General features: G+C 47.9%; 1 protein-coding gene across 1 annotated transcript in view; it reads right to left on the reverse strand.

Annotated features, from left to right (window-relative positions):
• The window catches only part of LOC144111890 (uncharacterized), a 31,854-nt gene extending 23,521 nt beyond the window's left edge, over nucleotides 1–8,333 (reverse strand). The window contains exons 1-2 of the mRNA XM_077644918.1: nucleotides 8,235–8,333; nucleotides 3,456–3,633 (exon numbers count right to left, since the gene is read on the reverse strand). Of these exons, the coding sequence (XP_077501044.1) occupies nucleotides 3,456–3,633; nucleotides 8,235–8,333 (277 nt within the window). The remainder of the gene's footprint in view (nucleotides 1–3,455; nucleotides 3,634–8,234) is intronic.
• Nucleotides 8,334–14,969: the final 6,636 nt, after the last annotated feature.

The following is a 14,969-nucleotide window of genomic DNA, read 5'->3' on the forward strand; positions in this document are numbered from 1 at the left end:
GTCCCGTTTTTCTTCGCTGTTCCTGCCATCCGGAATTTATCTGCTGAGGCGCAAGCGGGCATAATCTGTGCTCTGCATCCATTGAATTTACATAAACTCACAATTCCACCTTCATGGCTCTTACACTTGTCTCCTCTTTTCAAGCCTCTGGGTCCTTCCTGAACCAAAATGGTGACCCCAATCAGAGCACTGCACGGGCCCATTTTTATCGGCACGACCAAGCCAGAGCCCGCTGATCCCATGTCTCACCCGGCCCGGGCCCGGCTGTACCGAAGGCCGCTTTGGACCCAGCCTAAAGGGAAAGGTTTCATAGAGTCTCGCAATGCAGTGGCTACATGAGCGGCCTTTTCGAGACACACATGTAGGATGTGGAAGCAGATCACTGGGAGGAAGGTTTACGTATCGGGCTCCAATTTCAATCAGTTTGTCGGCGAGCTTAACGAATCCATCTCCATGAACAAATATAAACGGCCGCATATCGTTGACGCATAAGCCCACACAAGCAACCGTCATGCTCTCTTTAATTCTTTCTGGAATTGTGGAAGCATTCGCAACAAAAAATAAGTGATGTTTTAGCAATAAAAATATGACACACACACATTTCGACTCAGGGGCGAGGTTCCGCTTTGGCTGCAGTGGTACCTAAAGGAAGCTTTGCATTCACCGCATTTTACAGGTCTTATCCGTGCCGAGTCGTCGATTGACAACTTCAAGGATTTTTTTTTTCAAACACCATCTTTTTCAGCATTCTTTACAACAAGTTTGAACTACCCTGACGAAAGTCCTTCCTGGATCTTTCCAATGGTTATCTTGGACAGCAATTGCACAAAAAGAAAAAACCCGCTAATGAGACAGATTTGAACCAATGTCAGAATTCCTTGCAATTCTCAGGCGCCATTTCCCCTGTCCTTAGTACGCCGCTGTTCTAAATGCCCTTACGCTCTTCTACTACCCTTAGCTCGTCTTGATGACGTCTTTCAGTTCTCTTAGGTCTCCAGTCTTGTTTTCTTCATGATGGTATGCTTGCGTTTCGTCTTCTTTTCAATTCTTCCTGCTCTTTCTTTCTTTTCTTTTTTATTTGTATGTCCTCCTTCACTACTGTCGCAACTCGCTTTCGCCCTTAAGAATTTATTACGACACGTAAAAACCTGTAGGCACGTGGTGCGGCTGCTATTTAGGGCAGCCTTCAGCCCTTATAAAGCTTCCCATCGCAGCTTAGCTGACCGAAAGTGACTATACATTCGTTTCAGTTCTTGCGTATTGCTTCTCCCTTTGAAGAAATCGACAAGCCCCTTGGGGTCCCAGAAAGCCGCGTTCGCTGCTTTGCGACCATGAGATCTCATGTAGTACGACCGCGGCCGCATCACGTGTCGCATAGTTTCGGAGGCGGCGCGGTTTGCTGCACCTAGCGTGCAAACGCGGCACTATTGGGAATGTATGACACGAGCGACTTCAGATGAACGGGACAAGCGTTTATACACTTCCACTGCAGCCCCTCGTGTCGCGCTACATGCATTCCCAATAGCAACACGAACCAACTCACCCAGCTGAAAGTATTAAGAGGACTCGGCACTGTTTCCGTGTAGTCGACGCCAGCCTGCTCGCCACTGGCTGTTGCATACACGCATACCTGCTTCAGCCTCACACGCACGTGCGCACACACATGAATGCACATATTTATGGGCGCACATACAGATGCGCGCGCACGTAGTACCTCGATGGAATGATACGCGAACAACCCGATGCCAACACCCCCCGCTGTTGAAATTTATTTTCATCGCGCGTTTACCTAGGTGGTACAAGAAAGACCTTAGGGTCGTCCTAGATTGTATCATGGACGAGTATAGGGTCTTTTTGCTATCACCGAAGTAAAAGCGCGGTGAAAAAAAATTGAAACAGCGGGGCGCGTTGGCGCCGGGTTGTTCGCGATTTATTCCATCGAGGTAGTACGCCCGCCGCTCTGTCTAAACGCGGGAAGGTATCGCCAAACTGCACAAGATAGCTTGACTCTTTCTTTTTCTTTTAAGGTATCTCTTCTCTTTTTTTCCTTCGGGCAGCGGTACTGCGGATTTCTTGCAAGAGGCCGACAACAGCACTTGGAGGCTAAAATCTGACCCCACACTCAAACCTACATAGATGGGATGCGCGAAAAAAAAAAGATTGTCTCCCTGCTCCCGCGTGGCCCTCGGCTTGTGTCTTCCATATTCGCAAAGTTACCTCGCCGTTGGGCATCCTTTGGGCGCGACAAGAAAGGTTTCATACTGCGTGCTGTTAGAGATCCAGGGAGCGGAAAAAAAAACAAGACCGAGTGGCTACAGTAGTACCGAAAACGTGCGCAAAGCTTTAGTTGTAAGAAGGTGCGCGTGGTCGACTCCTTCCCCACGCCATTGCATCCGCCTCTGACACGAAGGAAGTCGGGACGTTGTCTAGTGTGATGAGAGGGATTGCAACTAGTAGGGACTTAACTGATCCCGGAAGAAACCTGCGCGGTTTGAACCGCGAGCCAGGCTGGGCATGGGCTTTTGGATGGACCCTGGCCCAGCCCAGGAGCTAGGAAAATCCGTGTATCCCAGCCCGGGCTCGGCCGGCGGGCAGGCTGCTGCCTGTGCTCTCGGGTAATCCAGCCACCGTGCAGTGTTCTAACCTGAATGCTGGCGCAAAACCTACAGCAAGAGCTTTTTGATAATGGGCAATACGAACGCTCTAAATAACAGGCAAATGTAAGAAAAAATTTCCAGTAAACTCCTAATGGAACAGAACAGTTTGGATCGGAAGGTACTATAGTTCGAAAAGCCTTGCTGGATTTTGTTTTCTGCTCTGTTCTGCACTGTTCGGTGCTCACCGAAGCGCCGATTTTCACCTTCTGTCCTCCCTTTACACGCACCGCCTATTGTTAACAGTCATGCCACTGGTGTCCACAACGAAGTTAAGCTACTCTGCCGATCGGCACCTAGGATAGGCTTCTCACCCATATACTATGCCTCCTAGCCCGATGCGCGCGACGCTCGAATCTAGAGTAGGAAAATATTGCTAGACTGCCATTCGCAATCTATCCTTCGAGCTTCTTTCGCACCTCGAGGTTATCAGAATTCAGTGCATATTCTTCTAATCTGCTGCGCAAAAACTACGAAGTCTCACTTTATGGTGATGGGACTTGCTTCGGTGCAGCAAAATTGCTAATATTCGAGAAGGAATTAATTACAACAATAGCTTTGCAAGCCACATAAAATGATCTTTGATGCCCGAGGATATCACATATTCAAAGATCGTATGCCCAATGCTATGTGCGGCTTTGGGCCTGCGCATTTTAGGCTCGCATTGCCATTTAGCGAGCGAAAATAAGCACTGTAATGCCGTAAAAGTTATTCGCTCAGTGAGCATTGCACTATACGCAACAGCAAGCGACAAGGAACATAATCTTGGCTATTAGGTGATGGGCTCCGAGCGAGACTCACGTCGCAGTGCCAGGGGCTCCAAATTTCGAATTCCGCGCACCAGTGTGAGAAGTCCAATGCTGCACTCGGCCGACACGTCGGCCTCCAGGAGCTTCCTCGTCAACGACGGGGCGGCCCGGTCCATGGCACTGGCGATCCATTCTTTCAGCTTGCTTACATAGCTTACGTTTTGCTGCTCCTTCACTCATGCGGAGGAATCCCCGTCGGACCCGCTGCCACTGAGTCAACACGGGAGGCACCCGTAAAGAAGCACTGTCACCACGATGAGAACCACTTTTTGCACAGTCATGATGTCGCGCAAACCTCCTAAAACATTTGAAGGGGTGCAAGTTGGCAAAATGACATGAAGGCTGCTTGCAGATACTTAATTAGGCTGATGCATATCTTACAAAGTTGTTTTCTGGTCAACTAAAATTCAGAAAACACCTTACGCGTTCGCAACCACCATAAGCACTTGGCGAATGATCCCCCTTGGGAAGTGAAGCCCCAAACAGCTCAACGGCATGAGAGACCCAGCAGGAGCGTCAAGAGAATAGGTTCACACGTGAGAAAGGTGGCTACTCGCCTTTAACTCCTCTTATAAAGCGCCGTCATGACGCTCATACGGCACGTGGCTTCACAAAGAGGCCCTGCGGAAGGTGAGACGGTAAGAGGACCAGTATGATAGGCTCTTCGCCATCGCCTTCTTCCTTGACAAAGACTTTACGATTCTTTGTGGCTTGGGTTGATTTGGCACAAAAAAAGCGTTCAGCTCTTTTATTTATGACTTTATTAGGCATTGTCAAATCGGTTTGGCTCAATGGCCGACGTTTCCTGGCAGGATTTCAGCGCTTGTGAAACATACTTGCAACCTGCTCGACTACTAGGGGCTTTCCGGCGCACAGCTTACGTAAAGATGGTCCGTGGACGCTGGACGTTTCAAATAACTTCCCCATGCGCTGGGCCTGTTTCGTGCCCGATAGACTGTGATCCTAACGACTTCGCTGTGTTTAGCTTTTCCTGTATTACGCACCTTCAGTATAGTGCCGACAACGCTGCATGCTGCGAATTCCCGTAACAGTTTTTGCGTTAGGTGCGAGAGCATTAACGCCGTATTTTGTGCCAACAATGAACTGCCACTCATAACTCGCGTTTATACAGTTAATTCTTAATTAATCAAACTCGATTTAATTCTAACTTCCGGTTTTTACTAGCTAACTCCTTGGCCCCATAAAAATTAAGTGAAATGAAGAGGCTGAACTTTATCTGAACTCCGCCTAATTCGAAATAAGTTCGTGCTTCCTTCGCGTTGGAGTTGCAAAGGTCCGGCTTACCTTTTTTTCTAAATTGATGTTTCTGGGTCGTCTTTATCACTACTTATAAAGGCCTTGAGCTGGGCGGGGTAAATTGGAAAATTGCAATTATTTCACGTTTCGAACGTACTACTACACTGGGAACATTATTTTTATCCTATAAAGTTTACATAGATTGGAAGGTAGTTGCGAGCTACAATGAATGAACCACCGCGTCTGCAGTTGCCAGTAGCCATTATATCTTAATTTAACATTCGCCTCACGGCGGTTTCTATAAGGAAGTGAAGTTATAGCCGCTTATTTTTATGCGCTGCGTACCACACGTACACTCGTAAACAGACATTATGGACTACGCTTCGGATGTTAATGGGTATTTTATGCTTATCCAAGTAAAAGCCTCTTGCGCGTTAACGCATCAAAGTGGCGGGCATATATTTACGAGAGGGGAGATATGCAACTCCGAAGTGTGCCCTGTATCATTCTGTGCGCGACTTTACGTAATGGCTTATTTTTTTCCACTGAGCTTTTACCTTTTGCCAAGCGTCATTTTTGCTACTTATTCTGCCCTTCGTTTCCTACTCCATTCGCTCTCTTCTCCACGCTTTTGCTGTTTGCGTCTTCGTTTAATCAGTAAGATGGAATGATGTTTTTTTTCCAAAATGTAGCTCTGTGATGGCGTCGTGCGTTTAATATGTCTGTGAGTTCTGTCTACGTGAAGCGCTCTTAAAGTCCAGCTGTCCCTTTTGAATCAGATTTTACTAAAGCCCTAGCAACCGTCCCTTCACCAACATCTTGATGGCTACCACAGTTTTTCTACTCTTGTTTACATAGTCGGTAAGGATTTTTTCCTTGAGTTTCTGTTAATATGGTTATTCTGATTACGGTCCACTCCAGATAATTAAGCAACCCGGAATTGAATTGGTATTGGTCTGTTCTTTTTCTGAATTTCGTGAGCGACTACAATGTCACCGTTTTTTATTTTATTATATTACATCAAAGCACCACTTTTGTAATGGCGCCTCCTCATTTTGAAGTCATGGCGCTCAATTGCGCAATTTAAGATTGCTTTCTTTTTTGCTTTATTGCAAGTAGCAGCAGAGTCAAAGATGTTTTAGTTAAGCTGACGCACTTGCTAAACAGAGCTGGTGGCTGCTTTGCTGCCATCCTGGAACATATTGCGCAAATGTGGAAAGCCTATCAGGTCGCTCTGCAGGTTACTCTTGTCAAAGATGTCTGCGCACCTTATGATTTCGGAACAACTTCACAAGGCATTTCGTTTCCCAATTTCGCCTAAATGGAATACCCTGATAAAAATGGCTGTGGTTTAGCTCTGGTTAAACCTGGCATGACGTGATAGCTACAGCGGGCCGAGTGAAACTCGCTCAGTCGAATTGCAAAGTCAGTCTTTCACCGCTGCGTTTCGCTGGGCGTTCCTTCTTCATCTTCGTCCCTGCACGAGGGTTCACTATCTCCCCCTCTCCACTCCACGCCCACTCGGTTTCGCCGCCGCGCCGCGCCACTGGCAGCTGCCATGGCGGCCACGGCGCCGCCAGGCTGAAGGCTCCAAATGCTATCGTAATGTAGGCGAGCGGCGCGCACACCAGCTGCGTGCTCTGACGTCACTCCGCGCATGCGCACAACTGAGGAGGAGGGCGGCGTCTGCTCCGCCGTCGGTGCAGCAGCGAGGCGCGCACACCAGCTGCGGGCTATGATGTCACTCCGCGCATGCGCACAGCTGGCGAAGCGTTGGTGCCACGGCTTAGCGCGCATCCACGTTGACCTCGCAAAGTGGCTGGCATAGTGCAGCTATCACTACAAAAATATAAAGTACACGAAACCGCTCACCAAATCTGACAACTTCAATTTTACTCAGCTTCTATACTTTCTGATTCAGAGTGCCGCAAGTAAGTGAAAGGGCAAGAAATGTGTAAACATTTGTGAGCCAATATGCCCGACTGCATGCTGCGATTAGTGCTCAATTGTTCCACAGTTGTCATCATCAAAATCAGCCACCTTGGATAGTGTACAATGGTGAAATTAATTTTGCACTTCTTCAGTTTTGCGCACCTCAGTGCCTACTTAGCGCCCCTCATTACTATTCAGAGCATACGCCTTGACTTTGACTGCCCGCAGTAGTATGGAAGGACGCCGGACTAGAAGGATGAGTCGTCGCGAGGATAAATGCATATATTTTGACTCGGATAGCCTGAAAAGATCCATCAACTACTTTCTATCTGCTGTTGCTGCTTAATCAGACTTTTTCGCAAAGTCATACATGGATAGTGCTCTACGCGCTTTCGTAGAGCGCTTGGGTTGCGAACTCCACACTTTGTAGGCATCATTCCCGAGTGGCCTCGGGGTCTGAACAATAACCTATTGGACATGAGCTCCGGTACGGAGAGCGACTGACTTCCAAAGATTCAAAAAGTACGTCGAGGCCCAGGATGCGCTGTGGTGACAGCTTACGCAGAAGAGTGCATGCTGTTCATGCAGTCGAGCCTCTAGTCTAGTCTGGGGAGCATGTACGGGTTATTCGCGAGAAAAAGAACTGGCAAAGTAGGAAATTATTTCCCTGTTCTCTCCCCTTGAGGTTATCAATTCATGGTGCCAAAGACAACATCCATTTACTGATCTCTTGAAAATTTTTTGTTGACACTATGGATGAATTCGACTGTAAAACGGGCCATACATTCATTGAAAATTTTCTCATAAATGTTGCTTTATAGCAATTCAAACATAATTAACCAGAAATCTGTTTATTAATTTGTTGGCACTGGAATATAACAACTTATCTGCATTATTACGCATGTGCGCTACCGTATACACTCGTGTAAGGGCCGCGCTTTTTTTCCGCGATTTTGATGGGGTGCGGGCCTTCCACGGAAGTGTGAAATTTTTGTTCAATTTTCGATCCACGTATGAAAAAACTTTTTTAATTGTACCGTATATACCTAACGATGGGATATCTGGCGTCTAGCTGCTAACATCCTCTGTAGTTGTCTTCATCGGTATCGCTGCTCGGGCTCGGCTCGTCGCCGCTGCTCGCGTCATCCGCACGTTCATGTATCCAATCGTCCTCAGTGCCTTTGATGGCATTGGAAACCCCGGTGACCTTAAAACCGTCTACAATAATGTCTGTGGACACCGCAGGCCGCGCGTTTAAAATCCAAGAGCAGATCAGCTGAACTGACGCCCTCCTTAGTCGTCCGGTCGGCGTTTTCTCGTGGTGGCCCACTGTCATTCATTCAGAGTACCGGCGTCGGAATTCTGCCTTAAACGGCCTATTAACAGACGCATCCCGTGGTTGCTGCATACTTTTTAAACCGCCGGCGATAACCGCCAGATGCGTACGAGCTTCTGCAAGACGAGCCTTCACGCGTTCTGTGAGGTGGCCCCGAAAGGTGTTCAATACGAGCAGGGCCTTCCGTCGGAGCAGGGCTCCCGGCCGGTTAGCCCACGCCGTTTTCACCCAGCCAACCACTAGTACCTCGGACATCCAGCCCTTTTCTTGCACTCTGACGATTATTCCATTCGAGAACCTCTTCTTGGGCAGCGTCTGTCGCTTAAACACTACGTACGGGGGCATCTCCCTTCCGTCCTCTGTGATAGATAGAATTACAATGCAACGCTGACGCTCGGCACCGCTCGTGAGCGCAAGGACGCTCTTCGCGCCGGCTTGGCTGACCGTCGTGTTCTCAGGAGCACCGAACTAAACAGGTGTTTGGTCCGTGTTTCCTATGTGGTGTAGGTGGTACTCGTGCTCTGCTGTTGTCCGGCGGCGGATGCTCAGTTGTTGTGGCTTCATAAATCTCCGAAGCCATCCCTCGCTTCCCTTGAAATCCGTCGGTGAAAGGTTCATGTGGCGTGCGATTCCAAGGGCCTTGACGTGGAGCGTCCCTGTTGACAACGCGTAGCCGTCTTTCCTGATGTCCGTGACGTATTTCATGATCTCCTTCTCGAGTGTTGGAAATTTGCAAGGCTTGCCGCGGAATGCTTTCCTAGTCTTGTTTGTTGGGGCAAGCTCCTCCATTTGGTCACACCAAGCACGCACTTGTCGTCGACGTGGAAACTCCGGCCGGCTCCACGTTTTCCATTCTGTTCGGCGTATGCCACAACTTGAAGTTGGAACGCAGCATCATACGCGGTTAAGCGTTTTTTTTTTTTCCATCACAAGCGGGTGTCGTCAAAATGAACGGCGGCACAACGGATCAATGACGCCGACGAGAAAAGCGACAAGATCTCCCGGATAGTGCCGCGCGCCAGAAGCTCACAGATAGCGCAGCGGGGAAGCCGCAGTACAGCTGTTGCCATCTGGTGACTCCCGCGAAATGCGCCGTACGCGAGACGCGACGACGATGCCATTTGCTGGCGAGAATTTTTTCTTTTCTAAATTTGGACTGCCAAGTTAGGGGGAGCGGCCCTTACACGAGCGCGGCCATTAGTCGCGTGTATACGGTATGTGTGCTGTTAACAAACTAATGAGAAGCGCTGAAGCGCTTAAGTTTCAAACAGAGGAAGAGGCAACAGCCTAGTACTTAGAAAGGACGCTTCATGGGCCTTGATAGCACAAGACTTGTGGTCTCAGAATAAATGTTTTCCACACTAAAATAACAGCGGTAATTTTTACGACCGGATGGTGTCCCGCAGCAGTGGAGTAGTGGTTTAAGCATCCGCCTTGTATTGCAGGAGGTGCGGAGTTGGATGCCTAGTTCCGCAGAGTTCTCACTGCTGATAGAATGGGTCCAAGCTTTCCATTGTTCTGGTGCCCGGTTTATTTAGGGTGAAATTGCTTAAAAAAATGATGTCATCAAACTTTGAATAGAAGAAAATATCTTACGCCATGGCGCACTGTGGCCACAGATGCCCATATGCCATAAAAAAATATTAAATATCATCATGACCGAGTGGGCACATGATTTCTATTTCGAAGAAAACAAATGTCAGTGTTGTTGGCCAATGATTCATGCGGCTTGATGGGAGTTGCAATAAAAACGTAACAATAAGCATCGGTAAGTGCAGTGGGCGGAACGCGCAGCTTGAGGAAGTCGACTCGAAGTGGTAAAGATGATGCACAGAGCCTTCGGTCCTTGGTGGCGATCTCGCGGCGCCAGTTTTCAGTGAGGCAGTGAGCATCTGAAATCTTAAGAAAAAAAAATTACAGCGACTTAGACTAAAAGTACCACGAGTTATGAGCTCTCACCGGCTCGAGAAATGATTAGCGCAATGACGCCGTCACAACGCCCCAACGAAATTTCCGCGAGAAATACGCCGACACGGAGTAGTGGGCTTTGTTGTACAGTGTGTTTGTAGGCCCTGTCCTCTGAGCGTTGATCCTCTGTTAGGCCTGCAGCACGTATAGGCGCTGGCGTCCGGCACACGTGCAGCGTTCCGATAGCGACACGACAGATGAGCAGCCTCGCCGCTAGTGGTGTTACGAGAATGATCCGAAAAATTTCTGTGCTTACTTTGTTGATAAAAAATGTACATTACACGCTTAAATTGGAATAGCATAGCCTAGAAAGTAGCCACCTTGTGCAGCAACGCACCCTCCCAAGTGTTGCTGCCACTGCTGGGAAGCGGCCTGGCAATCTTTTTTTGCGTAATCACGTGCGAAATATTTTCAAATTTTGGGGTCGGCCTCTGCAATCATATGAAAATGGAAGCTATTGAGCTGCACCTTCATTCGCGGGGAAAGGAAAAAGTTAGCAGGCGATAAATCTGGGGAGGCTACAGAAGCCACAACATATTGTGCGTGACGATAAATTCGCCAAAGAGGTGTGCTCAGTGGTAGAGTACATAATGCTAAACGTTGTCTCCTCAGCTTAGGGGTCAGCAGTTCGAGGACCAACTGGACAGCGACACGCAGCCTGATCAATACCACCTTTTGGGTTGCCTACACGGACCCGTTTGTCATTATCTCTAGTCCTACGTTCCTCAACCCAAAGTTCCGTGATATATAGGTTCCATGTTTTCCGCGATGTCGCGCATGGCTTGTGTTCGAGATGTGTAATCGTCTTCAAAGGACGCTGAGCTCTGAAGCTCGTGCCACTTGAAACTTTTGGCACGACTGATTGCCCCATCACTGTACTCTTGCGACAGGATAATTAACGTCTCTGTGGCCGAATCGTTCAGACTAACGCAACATTTCATGTCAGCTCATTGTTTCCACTTTTTCTGCCTGGTGCAATTGAAAATTGCCCCACACATTTGCCTACGAAGCTACGTCCAAAGCAACTCTCCATCTTGCCTCAGCAGAGTATTTTGGCACAGTGCCTTATTGTTTTGCGTCATTACTCCCGTGAGCGCACCTCTGTGCTGCCATTTGATGACGTGTAATGAGCTTGTCCAGAGTCATTTTGATACTACCTTGCATCATAAATGCGGTAGCCACTACTGCACGCGCGCACTGCTTCTAATCGCACGGGGAGCAATTGAATGAGGTTAGGTTCGGACGATTCCGGTGTGTTTTCCTGAGAGGCGTTTGGCGGGCCTTGTTCCAACAGCGCGTCTCATTTGATGATGACGAAGGCCCAATGAGGCGCGAGGCATGGGCGTCTTACATGGTGTGGTCACGTGATCGTGGCTCCACCATCGTAAGGTGGATCACGCAAACACGCTCAACCCACCACAGAAAAAGTAGCGTGTTACACGAGAGGCGAAGAGTATGGGAACGCACCGGCAATAGAGTTCTAGTATTTCGTTTACGTGCTAGCGTAGACATACACGAGATCACCGTACGCCTGCTGCACATGCGCAGTAGCCCCATCTGGCCCCGGACACTGCCACCGCGCCCAAGTAGCCCAACACATCGGCCCTATATTAGATATCTCCATGCAAGGCTGGACCCTAGGTAGGCTCAGAGTTGCCGGTGTGTTTCTGATATTGTATATGCGTGTCATTAACACATGCAATGATTGCTTGCCCATCACATCCCGAGTATTGCTTTAGGCTTAATGAAACTCTGGCAATCATGGGCCAGGTTAGCCAGGGATCCCTCACTGTTTTGCCACAATTGGCTATGCCATTCTAAGATGTTGATTATATTAGCCTAGGTTTGCACTGACTTATAAAATGTTTATAGCGTGCTGGCAATGCTTAGTCGACTTTGAGCCGTCAGGTAAAATGGCCTGGCAGCTGGCATTCGGTATTGTGACCGAGAAAATTAATGTCATTGTTACGAGCACGATCTTGACAGTTTATAATTTTCGAACTCGCGGGAACTGAAATGAGCTCTGTAGGAGGTGTAAGAACAGGAATGACTTTTTATATCGGTTCACGTATAATTGGCATGCACTGATCCAGCCCTGTGGTTTGTAGTGCTCAGTCAGTAGCTGTTTAGAATCATTAAAACAGGAGAAAAAATAATTTTTTTACGAGCGGCATTCTGTTCTTTCTTTTTACTTTTCTGAGAAGGAAAATTCACTGGCTTCAATCTTTGAGAGGCCAGTGAATTTATTTGACATAATTCCATGAAAATTTCGCGCAAAGCATTAAAAGCGCTCCTAGAGCTTGAACACTTGCAGGCAATGATTGAAATTGACATAAGACAAATGAATTCTTCGTGAAAAAATTTGCTTATAGAAGAAAAGCATAATAAAAGCCTCGAAGCTAGAAAACGATGAATAAATGCAGACATGAAATCGAGGCAGCCAGAATGAGCGGGAACTAACAACTAAAATTTGTGTGTGTGTGTGTGAAAACCTCCCGCCAATCGAGGATGTAACGACTTCGCGCTGGCATGTCGTAGGAGAAAAACGTAATATGAACAGGTTATTCAGCTAAGCTGCTTTTCAAGAAATTCGTTGTTTACCTGACAGGTGCACAGACACCGCAGTCACGTAGTTCCCCATGCCTGATTTCAGAGCATAATAATGTTCCCATTTTGTCATGGAACGCAATGCCTTTGAATGCATTTTGTGGCTCCGCTCGCGCAAGTATCTCAAAAACACCACGAACGCGCTTCACTCTAGACAAGTAATTTCACTCTCACACTATCGAGCCGTTTTCTGTGTAAGCAAAGTGCTATATCAATCGTAATGACTCGGCTGAGTGTATTGGCTGAAGGGCTTTTGCGGGCAGTTTTAGCAACGACCAGGTACAAAGCAATCGCTTCATGAGTTATAATTTGTATACATTGAGCATGTGCGAAATATTTCGCCGTTTTTAAGAAGAGGTGCGGCCATTTGTTAAGAGAAGATTACTGCGTCCGAGCATCGTACCATGTGATTATATATTTTGTATTCTTGTATTTTGGTTTATGGTTTACGTGGTTTAACGTCCTAAAGCGACACAGGCTTTTGGGGACGTATTCTTGAATTTTATCTTTCCGTCCATCCCTGCCAATTGTATTGTTCTAAATCCTTCTTTCTTGTATATTTTATTGTGCACTTACATAGCTGCTTTTTATTGCTCTTGCATACATCTTCGCTCATTTTTGTGTAGTATCATATATGAAACCATAAAAGAGCATACATTGTGCATGCATAATATTTTATTTATTGTTTCATAGTTTTGTTACTATTATGTCTGGGGCCACATCACACAGCCCTACACATAAGGCGATTCTTTGAAGCCGTATGATCGAAATCGACCTCCAAGCTCCCCGTTTGTCACTTTAAAGGTTTCAGGCGGTGAACATGATGCTCGCAATGAACTGCTTTTCCTACTGCACTGGGAAAATACTCTGAAGCCTGCGCGTTTCTCATTTCCTTGTCTCTTATTGATATTGCCTTGGGAGCTGCCCATGACGCATTCTCCGAGAATTTCAAGCCGCTTTCACAGGATCCGCCAACTCCTCTCTTTTTCAAGTCCCATATCTCCCCACCTTGGCTCCCGGCCGCGTCTTTTTCAAGGAAGTGTGCTAGGCACAGTAAGGTTTCTGGCGACAGCCGGTGGTCTGATTCAGCTGCGTATTCGGCCAGGACACCTGCAGCCGGGGTCCCTGCACGGCGATAGGCATCTGGGTTCCCACGCTCGGTCATCGCGAGGTTTATTGGATTAAAGACGGAGGATTCCACTGCAGAAGACGTGTCCGGCTGGAGGGTGAGAACTGTCGCCCTTTCAACTGTGCCTGCTCGCCGGCGCCTCGCCCATTCAGACTTCCCAGAAGACGGGTCCGGCTTGAGCGTGAGAACTGCCGTTCGGAAGCGAAGACACCACTCTCTCTGATGGGGGGGGGGCGATTGTCCAGCGGCACCCTCTCTCTCCGGCGAGGCATGTGACGGGGCCGTGTCTCTATGTGAAGTGGTGTGTGTGTGTGTGTATACGACAGCGCAAGTTAGGCCACGCCCAACCTGGCGAAGGCATTCTCAGACCTGGGGAATTCGAGGGACCGGACCCTTTTGAAACCGGACGACGAGTGCCATGAGGAAGGAATCCTCGATCATCCTCAGATCTTCTCAGGTCCTCCGACCTTCCCCCATCACCCTCCAATGGGTTCCAATATCTTGTAAATAATGTAAAATAAACCCCCTGTACAGTTTCCTTCATAACCAAGTCCGACAACGTCATTCGGAGAAGGGACCTGCGGCGCTGAAAGGGTCAGCTCACTCAAGGACCCCTCGTCCCCAACAACTGGTTGGCAGCAGCTGGGATGGACCGTGCGACATCATGATTTCTCAACCGGTAAGCGTTTCGGCATTTTGCTGTAGGATTCGCCAGGCTTCAGATTTTGAGAGAATAATCTAGAATCACTGGGAAGTGTATGTCAATTGAGAAAGGGTAATCTCACGACATTTTTGAAGATAGCATTGCCAAAGCGGAGAAGGCATTGTCATGGACCTTATGAAATTGTCAAAGTCGGACTTGCTGTTGTTATGCGAGGAACTGTCAATAGAAGTACAGGGAAAAATTACAAAACTTGAAATATGCAAGACAATTGAAAAGCACGTAGATTACGATCAGCTGGTAGATACGTGGAATTTGGGACAGGAAGAAAAAAGAAAAAGGGAAGCGGAAAGAGAAAAAGAGAAAGAACGGCAAAAGTGGGAAGCTGAAAAAGAAGAAAGAAATCTAAAGCGATTGCAGCTTGAAAGCGAAAATCGAAAAAAAGGCGACAGTACGAGAGCCGGGTCTCCTGAAAGAGCAAGCGATGTACAATCATATAGAATGAACAGATTCATGCAGCCCTATGAAAGTGGAAGGGACATAGGATTGTACCTGGGAAACTTTGAGAGAACTTGCGAAAGGGAGAACTTTGCTTGCAGTACGTGGCCGCAACGGC

Source organism: Amblyomma americanum, unplaced genomic scaffold, assembly GCF_052857255.1.
Source record: "Amblyomma americanum isolate KBUSLIRL-KWMA unplaced genomic scaffold, ASM5285725v1 scaffold_12, whole genome shotgun sequence".
Taxonomy (NCBI): Eukaryota; Metazoa; Arthropoda; class Arachnida; order Ixodida; family Ixodidae; genus Amblyomma; species Amblyomma americanum.